Consider the following 17,800-nt stretch of genomic DNA (forward strand, 5'->3'; position numbering starts at 1 on the left):
TGATGCTTACTCCAGAAGGCAGAGTCTTCTGAGGTCTCCAAACCTGTCTAATAACTAGCTTCAGCAAGTCCCACTACCATTGAAATGTCCAGAATATCCATAGGTGATAAGTTTATTCTTCAAAAAGCCCATAAGGTTCGGAGGTAGCTTCTCCTTCTCTTAGTCTTCTAAAAGTTGACTTGTTCTGCTGAAAAAACTATATTGTTAGAGGTAATTCAGTCGGGGGGGGGGGGAGGGTGTGTTTTCAGATGAGACTTATTGGAAAGAACATGATGCATGATGCAAGACCATATCTCAGTCAGGACATGCTTTTTTTACAAGAATGTTAGGTCCTATCCTGACTTCTTTCTGAGTTTGGAAACTGCCTGTTTTTATTCAGCAAATGTTTGCCTGGGATTACTTCAGACAGCTCCGTTCTTGAGGTACTAATAGATGACTTGAGGCTGCTCCAACTGCTGTTCCTGTGCCTCTCAGGAGGACAGAAATCTATCTCAAATCCTCAGTGTCTTCACTTAGCCAAAGTTTAAAGTAGTTACCATTACTCTTTCTCCCTTTATAAGTCCATGTATTATGATGCTTGCCAGAAGAGAGCACTCTATTTACAAGACCTATGACTCAGTTGGCAAGCTTCTAGAACCTAACGGTAAGCACGTGCAACATTGGTCTCATGGTTTTGTTGGTAGCAACCTACAACACACACATGCTGAAAACAGCGTATGGGAAGATACTGGCATGCATGTGTCAGGAGTGGAGGCCTTAGCATTCTGCAGAAAGACAGGAAAAAATACCTTTTTGGCAGACTCTATCTGAAATATATTTTACAGGAGTATCCATCCCAGTGTTTTTGTCCAGTAAAGCTACCTCAGTGATCTCTGTCTGCTTGACTTACTCCCCCAAAACTTTTCCTCCCTCATCTCCATATGTTTAGTAAGGTTGGATTTGACTAAAGTGAAGATCTCCATGAAAATACAGTGCCATTGTGTTTACACTGTGCGATATCATCATGCATAATTGTTATGTATGAAACATGGCATCTCCTTTGGCTTGAGCCTAGATGACATCTGTCTCTTAGGTCAGTGTTGACTGCCAGTTCGAGTGGAGACGAGTTCATCTGTGCTTTTAGTGCTGATTAGGCCTGCTGCTTACATATGTCCCAGGGGCCTTCGCATTCTGTTGGGCCATATTTTCAAGTGATATTTTTGTAGGACTTTTGCCCATGTGTGAACACAGTTTTTTGCTCGCTAGTCATGAAGCGGAGACAAACTCAATGCTTACTCAGGCAGAAGATCACTTATTTTTATAGTAACTGTAATTCTTCAAAGTGTATCATCTGCAAAAATTTCATGATCCAATCTCCATACTACTAGCTGAGACATGGGGCAAAGGAATTGAGGGCAATTTGAGGTCACTCTGCATTTTGCAGCCTGAACTATGGTGTTTGCAAGGGCTCCTGGTTTGCTGGTATGGCTCCCACAGACAATGCTATTTAAAAAAGGTGCTGCCTGTAGAGAATAATCTGTCAGTACCACATATCGCAGAGAATCATAGTGTGCTGTAAATAATTTTCTTGCTGTAAGTTGTTAAGTCATTCCAGGATTACAGAAAATTTAAGCATCACTGGGAACTTTTAAAGTCTTAAAGCTTATCTATGTTGGAAAGTTAAAATGCTCAAGATAGGATGCAAGTTTCAGCAGCTGCAACTACAGCAGCTCGATTCTCTTTGTAGAAGTATATATTCCATTATACTAGTACCTTTTCCTGTCTCAGTTTGTTCCTTTGGAAGCAACTTTGATCTGTATTAGGGAGGAAAAAGCTACTTTTTTTCCTAGGGTAATTCTAATATCTGAAGTTTGTATAGTAAGTTAAGGTTGAAATAGCAAACTGCCCTAGCAGAGTCGCCCATAATTAAGTCCCAAAAGGAACTTCCTAGCAGAACTAATGTTGAAATTGTATTTAAAATGCAAAAACAGCGTATGAGTTCATGCAGTATGGCTGTAACACTTTCTTTGCTGTTTTGCAGAAACTTGGCTCGTTGAACAATGAACCTGCACTGCCTTCTACAAGTTATTTACCTGCTACCCCCAGTGTGGTGCCATCTTCCTCATATATCCCAAGCTCTGAAACACAGCCAGGTAAAGAGTCTTTTTTGCTGTTGGGGCTCAATACCTGTGATTCTATACAGCTTTACTGTCTAGCTCTGCTCTTATTTACAAACATACTGTCCCTCAACTCTAATCAAAATGACCATAACAGTCTACAAAATTTGTGAGGGAACCATGCTTTTGGTTTTTAGGTATCCAGACCTGTCATTTAGTCTTAAATAAAGAAAATGGTTGTTCTTTTTAGGTCTTGAAATGACTGTTAGTTAAGTCAAGTGCGCAAAGCTACTTTCTTTTTATTTTTCTTACTTTACTAGAAGAAATCCAGCCTTCTTTTCATCCCTCAAGAAACACCAGTAATATACGTAGGTATAGAATATACGCTTCATATACACACATCTATATGCATGCACTTGCAAGCTAGATGGTTGCTTTCAAGTGTCAGATATATTTCTACAGTCAGGTACGTACTAAATTTCACTCAGGCTGGGATCAAACACTCCCTTTCTTTTGCATTTTCTTTTTACCTTTTTATAAAGGTCCAACAGATAATAGCTGACCTCCTGCATACTTTGAAAGGTGCTACACTTTCAGTGCTAGAAAATTTTCCAAGAGTAAAATAATGAGCATTCATACAAATCCTTTATTTCTGGACCATTTAACACAACTGCTTTTACTTTTTTTTCTTTCCCTGTTGCATGTAAATTCTTAAAGGAACCTAGGAGTTTGCTCCAACAGACATGCCTGACTGGGATTCATTACCAAAGCTGGTAGTTGACAGAGAATCGATGTTGCAATTTAATTCATTATTTTTACTCTTGCTTGTTGAGATTTGATATTGTAACAATGTTTGTGAAGGTGAGATGTAGCATGTTGGTCACTATAGAAAGAGGCATATGCAGAAACCGATTGCTAACTTGGCTCTGAGACGGAGTTCAGAATCTCTCTGAAGGTCCGTGCATATCTCCCTTTGGCAGAAAATTGGCAGCTCCAGAAGGAGCACAGCCAAGAGCACGTCCATGTTGTCAGCAGCTAGTATTTTTCAGAGCATTGGCATTGTATTCAACAGCAGAAAAAGCCTAGTTTAAAATTCTCTGTTGTTTTTAATTTTTCTAACTTAATTTTTCCTTCTGGAGCATGGGAGACCTTACTCTCCTCATGGACAAGGAATATAAAGCTGTTTTCTTAACATAAGACACAGAAAATCCACAGGTTTGGTTTCCTATAACCTGAAGTTGCATAATTAAGACATGCATTACTTATGCAGGTCACTTATTCTGAGATGGGAGGAAGTCAATAAAACTTAGAGATACTGATTCCCATATACAGTCACTTCCTTCACTCTGTAACCAGTAACTGTGTAACCATACTCTTGATGCTTTCTGTAAGGCTCTGCTCTGTGTGTTTGAATTTATTGGTTGTGCTTGCCTAAGGATTTGGTAGCTCCTGCTTTATTTAAAATATGTATTTAAAGCAGACTGCACTATTTCATTATCACATGGCTCAGATCTGTAAATCTGCAGTGATTTGATTTTGTATTTTGTGAGCAAAGCTTCAAAGTAGTACATTCATTTTTCAAATCAAATCACGACAACAGTAAAATTTGAGAATAGTCCTAGAGTGTTTCAAAAATGTAGACAACTATTAGAACTGGATTTTGGATGTTCATCTTAAAAAGGCAGGCCTATTTATATATATGTGTGTGTGTGTGTTCTCTGTCTTTGTATTAGCTGTGTTTGAAATAAACTGTTGGGATATAAAACCAAGCGATCCATCTAGCAGACAAGATTTAGAAGGAGATTTAGAAGAAGTTAACTGGAAATATTTTACACTTTCTTTTTATTATAGGTAGATTCATACAAAAGGAGTAGCTAATTGTTATGAATGTTTATTTTCTCAAGCGCTCAGTGTCCCACTTCGCATCTTACTAGATACAAGCCATTATTGTTAAAACCAGTGTTAGGTCTGTGCCTACATGGTGGAGAGTGATGGACCTCACTCAAATTCTTTAAAGCCTGATTTAAAAAGCAACAGCTGAGCTCTAGTCTGTATCTGCCTTTTCATCTACTGTGAACATAAAGTGGAGCAGGTTAGCTTAAGCCTCATGAGATTTGTTTAAAAGTGCTTAAGCGACTGTACCTATGTCTAAGAGGCGCGAAAGAATGCGACTGCCTAGAGTGTGCACTGGGTGATTGCTGTTTGCTGGACAGATGGTAACTTGTAAAATCATAGCAACTTGATCAAATACCTAACCTCTGGCCGCACTCAGTTTTGGAATAACAGCTTCCCTATATTAGGTACAGGTGAATAAATCAACTGAAAGAAGTCAAAATTGGGACTGTTGGTACTGTGGGTTTTTTAACGCTCTTAGCAGTTAGTGTTTAAATAGTGAGTGAGGGTTTTGTTTTTTTGTTTTGTTTTTTTTGTTTTTAAGACTGGAGTTAATTCTGTTATCTACATCTAAGTATTTGTATTTTCAGTATTTGCTTACTGGCTGAGACTTAATTAACATTTCCTTTGGAAGCTTCTGCTACATTAGGTAAAAATTGATGAAATATTTTTGTGGTCTTGGCTCTTGCATAAAAGTACAATAAACTTGATAGGGCCAGAGCACAGCTGTTATAGCAATATCAGCTAAAAAGTAAATAAGCAGTTTCAATTAAATCTGATTTCCATTAAACACAAAACTTGATATCTAGTGTAATCTGTATAGTATGATATACAGTATAATACGTATTGGACAATAAGTCACTTTGTCCAATATATTATTGTCCAATAATTGGTAAAGGTAGCTGAGGGGAAAAAGCATTCGGCTCTTAAAATTTTCACATAGATACTAGATGGCGTATTGAATCATGGCACTAAAATGAAAGAACTGGAATTTCTAGGTCTTTTTGAAGGCCATTGGTGATATAGATCCCTGTCTGTGGAAATAATGTTTTAAATCATCCTGATTGTTTTTTACAGCTGGCTCTGCACGAGAGGCCTTGCAGACTAACAGACAGACTGAAGAGCCTGCAGCTCCGAACGCTACCACGACTCTTCCTGCACAGTTCAAACAAAGAACACCCATGTACAATAGTAACTCTAATCCACCTGCAGCTACGCCTACCTCACCCCTGACACCTACCACACCTCCTGCCATTTCCCCTGCAGCACAGGCACCACAAGTGGCTCCCCAAACTCAGCAACAGCCACCACCGAAAAAAAGCCTCTCTCTCACGGTAAGAAAAAAATAGATTTTTTTGATGTCTGAGTATTTCAAATGCTGTTTTTGATGTAGATGTGAAAACACAACTTTTTAATGTTTATCTCATTCAGTGTCTTGGCAATTCTTGACCTTTCGATCATGGAGGTTGAGGCTGCTTAATTATAACGAAAGATAATCAAAATAGTTTGCAGCTTCGTTAGCTTTGCTGTCTTATCAGTGTTAATCGCAAAATTTTTAATTGTGCATTGTGAATGTTACAGTAAGATGTCTTTATTTACTGCTATTTGTTACATAAAATGTTGTGTTCCTCAATACAAATAATTTCACTATGTTTCTTAAGATTACCCAGTAAGGTAAATAGAATGGGAGAAAGGCATGTTTCTACCAGAGCTGTTGCCCAGCTAATTGCGTATGATCTAAGCTGCTAAAAATGATCCTGTCATTACAGTGGTAGGAGAGAAGATATCAATAGATTAACCAAAGGTAGAAGCCTTGATAATTTATTTTATTATTTTTTTTCCCCCCCCTCTCTTTTCTTTCACAAGTCTTAAAGCTGGGGAGGGGTGGGGGGAGCGGTAGGGAGGAGACTAAACACTCGACTGTAATTCCTTATGCCCCGAAGCTTTTTATTGCTGGTATGTTTGTATACATCTGCATGCTTGAAATAAGCAGGTAATTAATTCAAGATACAGCTGACTCAAAGACTTTGTTAAGCACATCTGTAAAGCTGACTTGCAATTTCTGAACCTTAAGAAGGCGTGTAACTCTCTTATTTAGTTGCTCTGCTTCGTTTATCAAAAAAATCTCCCTTGTAGATTATGGCAACTCTGGGTTGCAACAGGAAGCATTGGTGTGTATGTGTTGGTTGTTTTCCCTCCCCCCCACCCCTAAATGTCACAAAGAACACAAAACTGGTAGAAACATTAAATCTATTCAAGAGTGGGTTTTCTTTGTGTTTCTCCCCCTGCCCCCCCCCTTCAGTCTGAGTTTCAGAATTTAGGGATATGTGTTAAAGAGGGAAAGCCTTGAGGTTAAAGGTGTTTTTATAAAGGTAAGGGGAAAGTTTGTAGACCTATTTGCTTGTCTCTGGGTATTAATACAGTACATGTTGGCAGTGTTTTCTCCAGTGGAATTCATATTTGTTATCTGTTGCAGAGGGAGCAAATGTATGCTGCACAGGAAATGTTCAAGACGGCAAACAAAGTTACGAGGCCAGAAAAGGCTCTTATACTTGGATTCATGGCAGGATCCAGAGGTATGTATTGAGACTAAATTAGTTTGCTTTTGACTATCTAAATCTGAAATACATTCTAGCACCTCTAAGTGTGTATATGTGAATGGAAGTCTCTTGCTTTAGCAGTGCTCTGGACTGTACTTAATCTTACATTTTAAAGCTTTAACTATTGGGAATCTTTAGGGTCTGTTTCCAATAAAAGTCAAACACACCATCAAAGGAGCACACCATCAAAGGTGTACAAAGTGTATGTGTAACTGAACACACATAATATCATTGCTTAGGGATTGAGGAGAAACAAGGCAGCCAGTTAGAAGAGTGAACAGACTGGTTGGGTTCTAGTGTTTTGTCCAGAAGACCAATGAATGCACATTCTTTCAGGGCAAGTTGAGGTGCAGGGTTCATAGTACAGAGCTTCTTTGCTAACTCCTTAACATTAGAAATGCAGCAAATACTGTTTCTGAGACCATAGATAATTGTAGGTGCTGTGAATCACAGGAAGATTAGTTGTCTTATAGCTAGATCCTGTCATATATTGGCCTTGATAGACCAAAGCTGTTTTACCCAGAAGAGTATCAGATGTAAGATGAGAATGGGCATAGGAGTGCTTAAGTGAACTCTGTCGTCTGTACCAGCTCCAGTTTCTAATTTGGTATTTGAGGGCTCTATCACTGGAGTGCTGGAGCTGAAGTGTTGCTCATGCATTTGGATCAATACAGTAAATAATTCAAGATGACCGAGGCAGAATTACTGTGACGACTCCTGTGTTTAAAGTTTAGTATATTTTTTTGAAGTGTTTAGTACAAAAGAGGTACTTGAATATCTACAAGGATTTTTTTGTAATGCAAGGTAAAATATTATTTTAAAAGTGTGTGTGTGTTTATGTTATTTTTTTTTATATGTGCATATGTATATATTCCTACAGTAATAATGTTGACACCTTCTGAAAGTTGGGTAAATGACTGCTAACTCTGATATACCTTAGCTTCTCTAATTGTCAGCTTAAATGTAACAGTCAGTACTCATGCTGGAGTGGAACTGAGTTTTCTGGATGAGTGGATTTCAGTGAAGCTGTGCTTGGGTTTCCTAAACCACTGAAAGTTGTTGAGGCTTTTAATTATGTTATATATTCCAAATAAAATAACTTGTTAATTCAGGTTTATAAAATTTCATTTGAATAAAAGCTCTTCTTTAGAGTTCTCAAGGCAAGAAATGACATTGACGTGCTTTCTCCCCCATTTTATTGTTCTTCCAGTTACTTCAGCCCTGAGGTTCATCTTTTGGGGTTTGGTTTTCCTTAGGTATACCTAAAACTCAGTCTGTGAGGCATGGAAGCAAGAAGGTCTTTTATGGCTACCTGTGTTAGTGACGTATACTTGCTATCAGATTTGTGTCATGTCCCCACTCCCCTGCCCCAGTATTAGGCATTGAATCTCTGTTAAGTGCTCTTTACCTTTTCTAATACACAGTGCTGAAATGTGTTTAACTTGTTTTTATTCTTGTTTTGGCAGAGAATCCTTGCCAAGAGCAAGGTGACATCATTCAAATTAAACTTAGTGAGCATACAGAAGATTTACCAAAGGCAGACGGCACTGGCAGCACCACTATGTTGGTTGATACAGTCTTTGAAATGAACTATGCTACTGGTGAATGGACCAGATTCAAGAAGTACAAACCTATAACTAATGTTTCTTAAGAGATGCAGCAAGAGCAGACTGGACCAAATCAAGCTTAGAGTCAACCAGCTCGTAGAGTATGTCAACTGTACAAAATGGCATTCATGTGTACGTTTCTTATTACCCTCCAGAGTAGAAGTTGTGGCTCTTCAACCTAAGTGGGCTCAGTGAACACAGAAGAAGGTGTCAAATTCACACTTTTTTTTTTTTTTCTTTAAATCAGGGAAGGGGGGAAAGGGAGAGGTAATCTTAGGGGGGTTTTGTTGCTGTGTTTTGTTTTTCTGCAGTTCAAGATGCCAGAAATGGAGATCACAACTGAAAGATTACAGATGGGAGCAGTTTACTTCTGAGTACCTGAAGAAAAGACTACTGCGCAATCATTCACAGTTTACCATTAAACAAGGGCACAGATCTTTATTGTAAAAATGTTTTCTTTGGCTACATGGGTTCTGTTTTAAGAATGGACACTTAAGCACCGCAGCTTGGTGCTTTGTTATTTTGTAATTCAGCTGCAGTAAAACTAAATATTGCAGGTGGTAGATGTCTAATGTCTAATGGTACCCACTGTATGTTTAGCTTATTTATGCTTGGGTCATAGGATGGGATTGAGCAGCTTTGTTAACCTTGCTATCTTGTGAATGTCTATGCCCAGCATGAGTTAACCTATATTTGGCAGAAATTGAGATAAAGAGAAACTGAGTATCATAATTTTCTGAAGAAAAAATAACAAATTTAAGATTGCCAGAAAAAAGGAAGTAGCAGTGGCTTATAGCTATCTGGAGGTGATAGCTCTTTGCCATATGAGTCTTAGGGCAGAAGTTGATCTATGTCTCTTGCGTAGCAAGCCCTTTGAACAGCGTGAGAGGATATGAAACTTGTACATCTCAAGATCAGTTGCAGCTTATTTTAAAAAAATGGCCCTGGTAGTGATTGAATGACACATCTCTGAATGCAGATGGTTGGAAAGATTTGTTGTCTTGAGGCAGTGTTAATGTATGTTTGAGCAGTCGTAAGGTGCTTGATAACCAAGTCCTAATCTAAAAAGAAATTTGAGTGTAGCTGTGGTTCTTACCAGTGTAGTTATATCAGTATAATCACTAATGTGGTTGCAATTATACTGGCATATAAATGTGCCTTATACTTGTCCCCTTCCAGTAGAAGCACGTTTTTATCTTTAACAGTGTTTACACCACTGGTATAATCCTGCTTTAATTGTACAAGTATAGCTTGCATTTATTGACAGGGCTTACGTACATAGTTCAGGATTCATCCTTTAGAGGCTTGGATTCATCCTTCGATGGAGACTTTGGATTAAAACTTTGGTTTCTGCCAGTGCTTATAAGTGGACTTGCACTTGTTAGGGAACAGTGCTCAGAAGGAAGAAACACAAAGATGAGTAGAATAATGGTTGTCTGGGACTGAGGAGGTACCTTGGGCTGCCTAGAGGCTGGTGTTAAAGTGGAATTCTTAGGACGTGAGGCTGGGTTTTCTTGGTTTTGTTTCTTTTTTTTTCCTAAAAAGAAAGCAGACCAAATCCTATCAGTATACTTGTATACTAACAAAGACGTTTTGATGATTGCTTAGTCTTCTGTATTGGGGATTTTTATTGCATTTTTTTTTAGCTTTTCAAACTAATTATCCATCAGAACAGGGAGAGCATAAATAATGAGGAAATCTGTTTTTTACAGCATTTTAAGATGTGACCAAAAGTATAGATTTCTTAACTTTATTTGAGCAAATATACAGAATGTTCTAACTCACGTAGTGGGTGAGCTACTTGATGGTGGCAGCTACCATCATGGACTGTTATGCATGTCTCAGTGTGAGAGTTAGACTCCACATATAACTGTCACACGGGGAAATCTCCTTCACCTAATTACCATGTTTCAGAGGCAATGTAAACTGCAATTTCAGTTACAGTTTTTCTTTAAACAGTTAAAAAATCAGCCTGACAAGCAAAGAAGATTAGCGGGTTTTAGTTTTTAGAATGAGTTCACTAGAAATGTGTTTCACAATGGCTATAACTTATTTGATATAGTATGTTACACAGTAAGGGCTAACAACATAATATGAAAGTATTTTTCTTTTAAAGAAAGGTTTAAAGAAAAGTGACATTCCTTTTCTTGTCTGCATTCAGATTTTTAAACAGCTTTTTGTGATAATCAGTTTTTGGTAAAGTAAACGTGTATGATACTTCTGTCTTAATTGTTCTTGCTTGCTAGATAAGCTGCAAGTACCAAATATATCTTTTAAGGAAGAAAACTTTTAGAGAATTGGTTGACTTGAGGGGCATGTACTCTCGTTCCAAATTGTTGATTCAAGATTCGGTGCAGTTTGGTAGTGATCAGGAGTGGCTGTGCAATGGCTCTTTGGCTCACTTCAGATTAATGGGGACCTTCACTAAAGTTACTTGGTCCACTAGTTGGACAGAGGTCTGCATTTCAGATCTGTGCTGTTGGGATGGAGATAGCTCTCCCTCCACGCTTCAAGAAGTCCTTCTAGAATGCAGTTGAGTCATTTGAGTGAGGTAGTGCGTAGGAAGCTATACCGTACTGCTACCTATTCTTATTTGCTGCGTGACAAAGTTGGTCTCCAGGCCTGTTTGTCTAAAATAGTCACATGCAATAAACTGAAATTTTAAATACAAGCTTAGTATATTTTTAATTCAGTTAGGTTATGGTCATTAGGATGAGACAACTTAACACTGCAAAAATAATTTATTTTTAAAAGTGACTTTATGACCCTCAATACCATAGCATTATTTCAAGTTGATCTTTGTATCCAGAGAGGTTTTTTTAAGATGACTAAAGAAAGGGAAGTCTTTTCGTATTGTTTAAAATAATGATACTGGTAAGAAATAAAACTACATGGAGCTCTTCAGTTCAGACAATGAAATCATTGAACCAGTGGCCTGACTGAGAGTAGGGATAGCGCCAGACAATTCAGAAAGGACAACACTAACAGGCAAATTCCAGTGTAATGGAATACTAGGATACAGAGTGAAACCTGGCCCTGGAGCTTGATATTTTTTGTCTTAAATATTCAGTCACTTAGCTGGATTCTGTACAATGGGGCTCAATGTGTGCTGCAAAATTAAATGGAAATAGAGTTGACTCTAGAATGATTTGCTGATGTATCAACAGACTGACCAGGGAAGTAGTTCAGAGATTTCATATTAGTGTTGTTTTCATCCTTTTTCCTTCCCTGTCCTAGCATGAAGTTTTAGGAAATAGCAAGCCCAAGCTTCCTAAGTGCATTTTTGAACCTCAGCAAGGCAGTATGTCCCAGCTTCTCTTGTCCTTGCTAATAGAGACATCTATCTGATATGCAAGTCTAGGCAAGATATGAAGAATTAGCTTATTTGATTTTTATAGTATGGAATACTGGAGAAAGAAGCGGTGAAAATGGCTTGTGTTTTGCCCTATCTTGTCCTAACTTTTTATTCTTTGTGAAGAAAGAACGCATACGTTCATACCTAAGCTGCTTGAACAACTTGTCCCACAGCAAAGTGCTGGGTTTCTTTAGGCTCCGTCTGAATTCATGAGAGCTGTGGGGACCAGACACAGTGAGATGAGGTTAATAAAGAAGGTGAGCCCAAGGGGGATGCTGAGCAAGAGTTCTGATTATAGATTCCTTCTCCCTTTTAGACAGAACAGTTTTTCCCACTGTAGTGCTCTGTAGTTACCTCCATACAAAGCTGTCCAGGCTTAGTATGGTTAACAGTCTAGTATTGGGCCAGTATTTTGTGGGTTAACTTGGTTTTCACTGGTAGCTTTGCTGTTTAATCTTTCAGTTAAATACCATAGGATGCTGGATGTGATGGGGAGGAAGCCTTCAGTAGCTGATTGATACCTCCATATGAAATTGGTAGTTTCTCTCACTAGATCATGTCAAAGCGCAGACTGCTTGTCTAGATGAAAGAAGCTCGAGACTTTGACATTATACAGTTTAAGAGTGAACCACACTTTCATAGTAAGATCTGACTGGAAAAAAGACTAAAAAAATGTTAAGCCAGAATCCTCTGGGAATCTGGTGCCTTTAACAAGAAATGTCATTTTGTAAAATGTTACATCTATAGCATAGCCCATATGTTTTCTATTAATTTTTTTTGTACAGTTGTAAATTCAAAATACTCCATCTTTGGGTACGTATTTTCAGTGTAATACAGTATGTATAATAAAAATTTAGATTTTGTAAGGAAATGGACTGATACTTTTTCAAACAGCCTTGAGTTGCTGCATCTTGTATTTACAGTTGATTTGGCAATGAGAACCAGTAGCCTGAGACCAAGTGGACAAATTGCATGATGATGTGTATCCTATTTTAAATTAATGTTGCAATGCTTCTGATACTTCATGTAAATGTATTTTAAAGTTGGCATATGCCAGTTTTGCTGTTTAGGAGCTTTGAGTAGGAGGTGTTATCAGAATACTTACTTTTGCTTGCTGGGCTGATTCACTGACAGTTGATTATCCTTGGGTGGTATGCATCCACAGGTTGTGGGTATCCATACACTTAAGCACTCAAGCCATAGTTCAGATCTGGTGGAACATGGAAGGTTTGCCCATGCCCTGCTTCCATAGATGGCACATTTAGTATGAAAGTTGAATAAACCCTATTCTTTCAATGCCTCCTTTGGCTGAGTTGCAGCATTTCTTTGCATTCTGAGCAATGGCCTCCTCTTTCAATTTTAGTGCTGTGGAAGATTCCCCCCCCCCCCCAAAAAAAAAAAAAAAAAAAAGTTTTCCTGCTCAGAGATGCCATTTCTGTGGTTGTAGTCTGGTTTAGCCTATGGTAAACATGAAGACTTAGCTTGCAGTGTTGAATTATATGGACTGATGTGTTTGGCCTCATTCCAGTTTTCTTATGTGCAGCCTTACGACATGGCTCTGTTAAACTAGTCTATGCTGGTGCAATGCCAGACACAGTTGGAGGGTGTTTTTCTCTGTAGGATCAACCTTACTGAATGGCCTGGAAGAGAACGTGTTCCAGGTCAACTGCTCTATTAGAGCACTTGTGACAAACTGAGGGTAGGTTGAAATGCATATTTTGTTTGTTGCTTCATAGGGCATTTGCTCTATCAAAGAGACTTAATGACACCCTGAAGTTTTTCAGACATGAGCAGTTCAGGATGCAGGCCAATAGTTTCTTCCTCATGCCATGGTCAGGAGGTGAGTGACTCACTACTATGTTTTATATGAACCAGGATGTGCCATGTTGCCTGTCTTAGAATGGCCTATTTGGAATCGAACCGATCTGTTTTTAGCGATCTATCAGTGTCACTGGACATTTCAGACAGGCTTAGCTGGTTCAGACAGCTGGATGTTTGAGATGCTATTCTCATGCTAATTCTCATGACTGATGACCAAACATTGACCTCTTTGAGACTCAGATAAACTAGTGGCAGGCACAGGACAGCTTTAGAACAGAATATTTCTGATGCTGTTAGGTAGAATCTAAAACATCTCAGACTTTGTCCTTCTCCCCACCTTACGCGCAAACAGGTGCACGCATACAGGTTCTCCTGAAAGCAGGGAAGGAAAATAAGGCAGGAAGCAGAAAAGATAATTGTTCCAAAGTAGATGAGGCAATTTTGTTTTCAGAACCTGCTGTGCTTCAAGGCACTTGCACGGTACCAGACCTTCTCCCAAGGAACTTGGGAGATACCGTCATCTGGCTCTTGGAGCATGGTTCCTGAATAGCATTTGGTATTAAAATATATGCTTGCGTCTTCCTGGTAATTTCATGAACAACAGAAAATAATCTTATGTCTGTAGAGCTTAGCATCTTAGCCTACTGAGTGTGTTTGAAAAGTGTTAAGAGTTCCTGAAGGATTCTTCACAATACTCCATTATCATTTTGGGATGTGCCCACAACATCAAGAATTTGAAGCGTTCTATGGTGCAGATTCATTCAGTAAACAAATCTATTATGTGCATTCCCTTTGATGCTTTTCAAGGTTGCTGTTGTGTGGGTTTTTTTTGTTTTGTTTTGTTTGTTTTAACCCATCTGCATAATGTTAGCTGTTTCTCTAAGAGTGGTTGATTCAAACCCTCAGCAGCATGTATGTTTAGTTTTAATGACACTAAATGATGGATCAGTCACTAAAGTCCATAGTCTCCCTCATCTTCAGTCCCTTTTCATCTTTCAGTAAAAACTTTTTTTTCTTCTCCCCCCTGGCCATTTCTTCATGTTAGGAGAGTTGCTGAAGAGACAGAGATCCTTATCTTCCTTGCACTAATTTTTTTGTTGTCACACATGGAGGTACCCAGAGCTACGCTTTCAGCATTCACAAGTCTGAGGCCTGGAGAGGTAGCAGCTGGCGTTGTAGCCGTGCTAGGTGGTATATCATAATTGAGCAGTCTGGGTAAGAAGCCTTGCCAGAGAAGTTAGTTCTCTGTGCTGTTTTTGGGTGGCTCAAAGCCACCTGCAGTATGGATGCATAGAAGAGCAATGACTTGAGGGAAAAAGCAAGGCACCTTGCCAGTAATGAGAGATTCTTTGAGCTATGTATTGACAAGTGCATCTCCCCTTCTACAGAGTCCTTTTAATATTTTGAATTATGGTTTGAATCCAGTGGAGCTGGGGCACTGAGGAAAAGGGAAAGCCCCATCCCTTTATACCAGCTTGTTTTTTGTGAAGGAGGCATGTTGTGGGCAAGCCCTGACAGTTACTGCTGGAGCAACAGAAGTCTTCAGCTTACATGTTCAGGGGTTTGTATCCCCACAGGGCATATCAGAATATGGAGAATGTGTTGGAGAGTCTCCAGTTACTGATAAGTGACCTTCCTAACTTGGTAATGCTCTTGGTGTCTCAGTGGTGGCTGGTCCTAGAGAGCTGCACACAGTGGGTTAATAGGAAAACATTTCACATAAACATTCCCTTTTACCAGGAGACTTCCCTTTATTTCATTTAAATCATGCTTTTCTTCTATGTGGTCTGCTGCAAGCCAGCTGATGAGTTTGCTTAGTTCCTCTTTTCTATCTAGAGCACCAGATGGGTTTGACCTGCATCCTTAACATTGACTACAGCTGAGAGATTGACACTGTTCCATTTCAAAATCCTCCATGTCGTATTTTAAGCACCCCTTTTTAACTAATCAGGACTGATTGAAGAATCAAATATTCTGTGCTGATTGTGGGCAATACCTGCTGGACTTGGTTCACGTATGGTCAGTGCCTTTAGTTTGATTAAGCCATCAGATCTCTGGGGCAGTACAACACCTTTTTTTTGACTGTCTCTATTCTCTTTTTTAATTCTCTTTAAATCTAAGCCCGGATACGCATCTTTAAAAATAAGAGTTTTGAGGTATTTGTTTCAGGATGATTTTTATAAATCTGATTCCTTTTGCTTCCCTTCTGTGGATTTCGTTCTTCCATTTGCACAACTCTGAAGGCTTTTGCTGGTGCAGTTTGAAAAAAAGAAATGTTTTTCCAGTTAAGACTCTTTCCCGTGTTTCTCCACCCCCCCCCCCCCCCAAGCGTAGTCATGTGTCCTCACTGTCTAAAGCTGTGGTGCCATCATGTGGCCGTCCGGGCAGGTGCAAGTTTTAATGCCTCTATGCAGAACACACAAAAAATCTTGACTTAAGTAAATCCTTTAGGGAGTCCCGACAGCTTTGCTTTGCTTTTTGTTCTTTCTTACCTGTGTAGAAGCATCTTGGCTCTTTTCTGGGCACAGAACTGGATTTGTTATTGTTTATGAGCAGGACAGTGTGGCAGAATTTCTCTCCCCACCTGAAATGAAGCAAATTTCTAGTGGCTGCCTTCCTGCTCATTGAGTTCAAGATCTAGAGACTTAGAGCTGGCAGGGAGTCTGATCATACTTCTATAGCAAAGGTTTTTGTGATTGAGAAGCTCATCTGCTGCCTATGTTCATTACCGTTTTGCAGGTAAGCTACCGAAGAGGCTTTGGAGGATGGTTACTTAAGATCTTGGTTGAATTTACGTTGCTGACTTGCAGATTGTTGACTAAATGGCCTGTGTTCCTAAACTCTGAATTCCTGTGCTGCTCTCTGAGGGTCAGTTTGTGTCCTAGTTTCTGAAAGGACCTTGCATCTGAAAGGGATGTTTTAGATTCCCAGTTGCTTCCCAGCCTAGAAAATGGGATAATGCCTCCTGTGGCTGTCAGGCATGTTTAAGTGCTTTTCTCTCTGCAGAGAAGGAAATGGTACCTTCTGGCTGGTACCTTCTCTGTACACAGCCAGATTGTGGTATCATTGCAATATGCTTGCAAGCTGCATTGCTTGAAGAAATGTAGTTATCTGTATTAAAAGCACTTGTCAAAACAGTTGACCCTTTAACTTTATACCTGATAATCTTGCAGGCACCCCCACAACCCTCACTCTGGTAGTAGCCCAGTGATCAGGTGCAAATCAGCAATGCGCTGCCAAAGGATTGTAGCTGTAACCTTCTCAAATAGCTGAATGCAGTACACCAAGGACCACAATTTCCCTCAGTGTAGGGGGAACAACACGGGTTTGTGGTAGCTTGCTCAGTTTGGAGCATGACAGTCATATGGCATCAGAGCAAGTGACTGAGTTCTAGAATCCTAGTGGTGACAGTGGTGAGTAGCGGATAATTAAGGGAAGAGCCCAAGAGAAAACACAAGAATGAAGTGATCCTTCCTTTAATTTACAGCTGTTTCCTGCTGGCAATTAATAGACTTGACCTTAGAGCTTCCTCCAGTGACCGTTACCATTTTCACACCAGTAGGTATGTTGATCCTCTCTCACTTCATGCATTCCTCTCTGTTCTACCACCCTCGCTGTGGATGGGACCTCACCTGGGATTTCTCCCCCCACATCCCAGTTAACAAGAGCCAAGGTGACTGGGGTGGTGGCAGCTCCCGTTACTCATGCTGGCGGCTCATGCTTGACATTGCAGAGGGGATCAGTGTTTGAGAGACTCTGCTCAGGTTCTCTGCTCTCTTGTTAAATAAGTAAGTAGCTTTCCTTGTAAATGAATAGGTCACTTGAGTGTCTACCTCCCTGGTGATTTGCAGCCAACTGATGCACAGTCCTGGGGTGGTGCTTAGTACTGTAATGCCTGGATAGTTACCACTTTACTGCTCCCCTTCTGAAATGCTTGTGACTTGCTTCGCTAGGCTAGGTGAAGTGTGCGAGTCGGTACAAACTGCTGGTGTGTTTGATGCAGACAGCTGCGTTCCTGGAAGAAAACATCACTGCTGCTGCCTCTGCCCTGGAAGGAGCCAGCAAAGGTTTGAGCCCTCCGGGGAGGGGAGCGGTGTCTTCTTGGTTTGGGGATGCAAGGTTCACAGCCTGAAGAAGAGCGGCAGAACTGAGAAGACAGCCCTGCACCAGCCTAGGACATCGCATTTGATCACCCATGCTGCTCTTATTCTGTGAACCAACTAGCAAAAGTATTTAATCTCAACAGAGACAAGACAAGGCAGGCCAGAAGTTTATAAATTAACCTATTTGTACTTCCTGGCATGGAAGCTGCATCAGAGTTTCTCTGTCAGGAGAGTATTTCAAACTCGCCCAGTTGTTTAAAGCAACTGAGAGAAACCAGCCTGCCTCGCCTCCTAGCTGGGCTCAGATAGTTCATCTGAGAGGGAG

General features: G+C 39.8%; 1 protein-coding gene across 2 annotated transcripts in view; it reads left to right on the forward strand.

Moving 5' to 3' along the window:
* Positions 1-16,875, forward strand: part of NELFA (negative elongation factor complex member A) — a 33,484-nt gene extending 16,609 nt beyond the window's left edge. Inside the window, exons 8-12 of one of the 2 annotated variants that reach the window (XR_010884471.1) lie at positions 2,021-2,132; positions 5,067-5,323; positions 6,466-6,565; positions 8,056-8,403; positions 16,860-16,875. Coding sequence is in view for 1 of the 2 variants with exons in the window: in XM_013960098.2 (XP_013815552.1) it covers positions 2,021-2,132; positions 5,067-5,323; positions 6,466-6,565; positions 8,056-8,240 (654 nt within the window). In the remaining variant the exon portion in view is untranslated. Of the gene's footprint in view, positions 1-2,020; positions 2,133-5,066; positions 5,324-6,465; positions 6,566-8,055; positions 12,850-16,859 lie in introns of those variants that run through there. The other variant, XM_013960098.2, reaches the window with a different exon arrangement.
* The last annotated feature ends 925 nt before the right edge of the window (positions 16,876-17,800 follow it).

Source organism: Apteryx mantelli, chromosome 5 (genome assembly GCF_036417845.1).
Source record: "Apteryx mantelli isolate bAptMan1 chromosome 5, bAptMan1.hap1, whole genome shotgun sequence".
Taxonomy (NCBI): Eukaryota; Metazoa; Chordata; class Aves; order Apterygiformes; family Apterygidae; genus Apteryx; species Apteryx mantelli.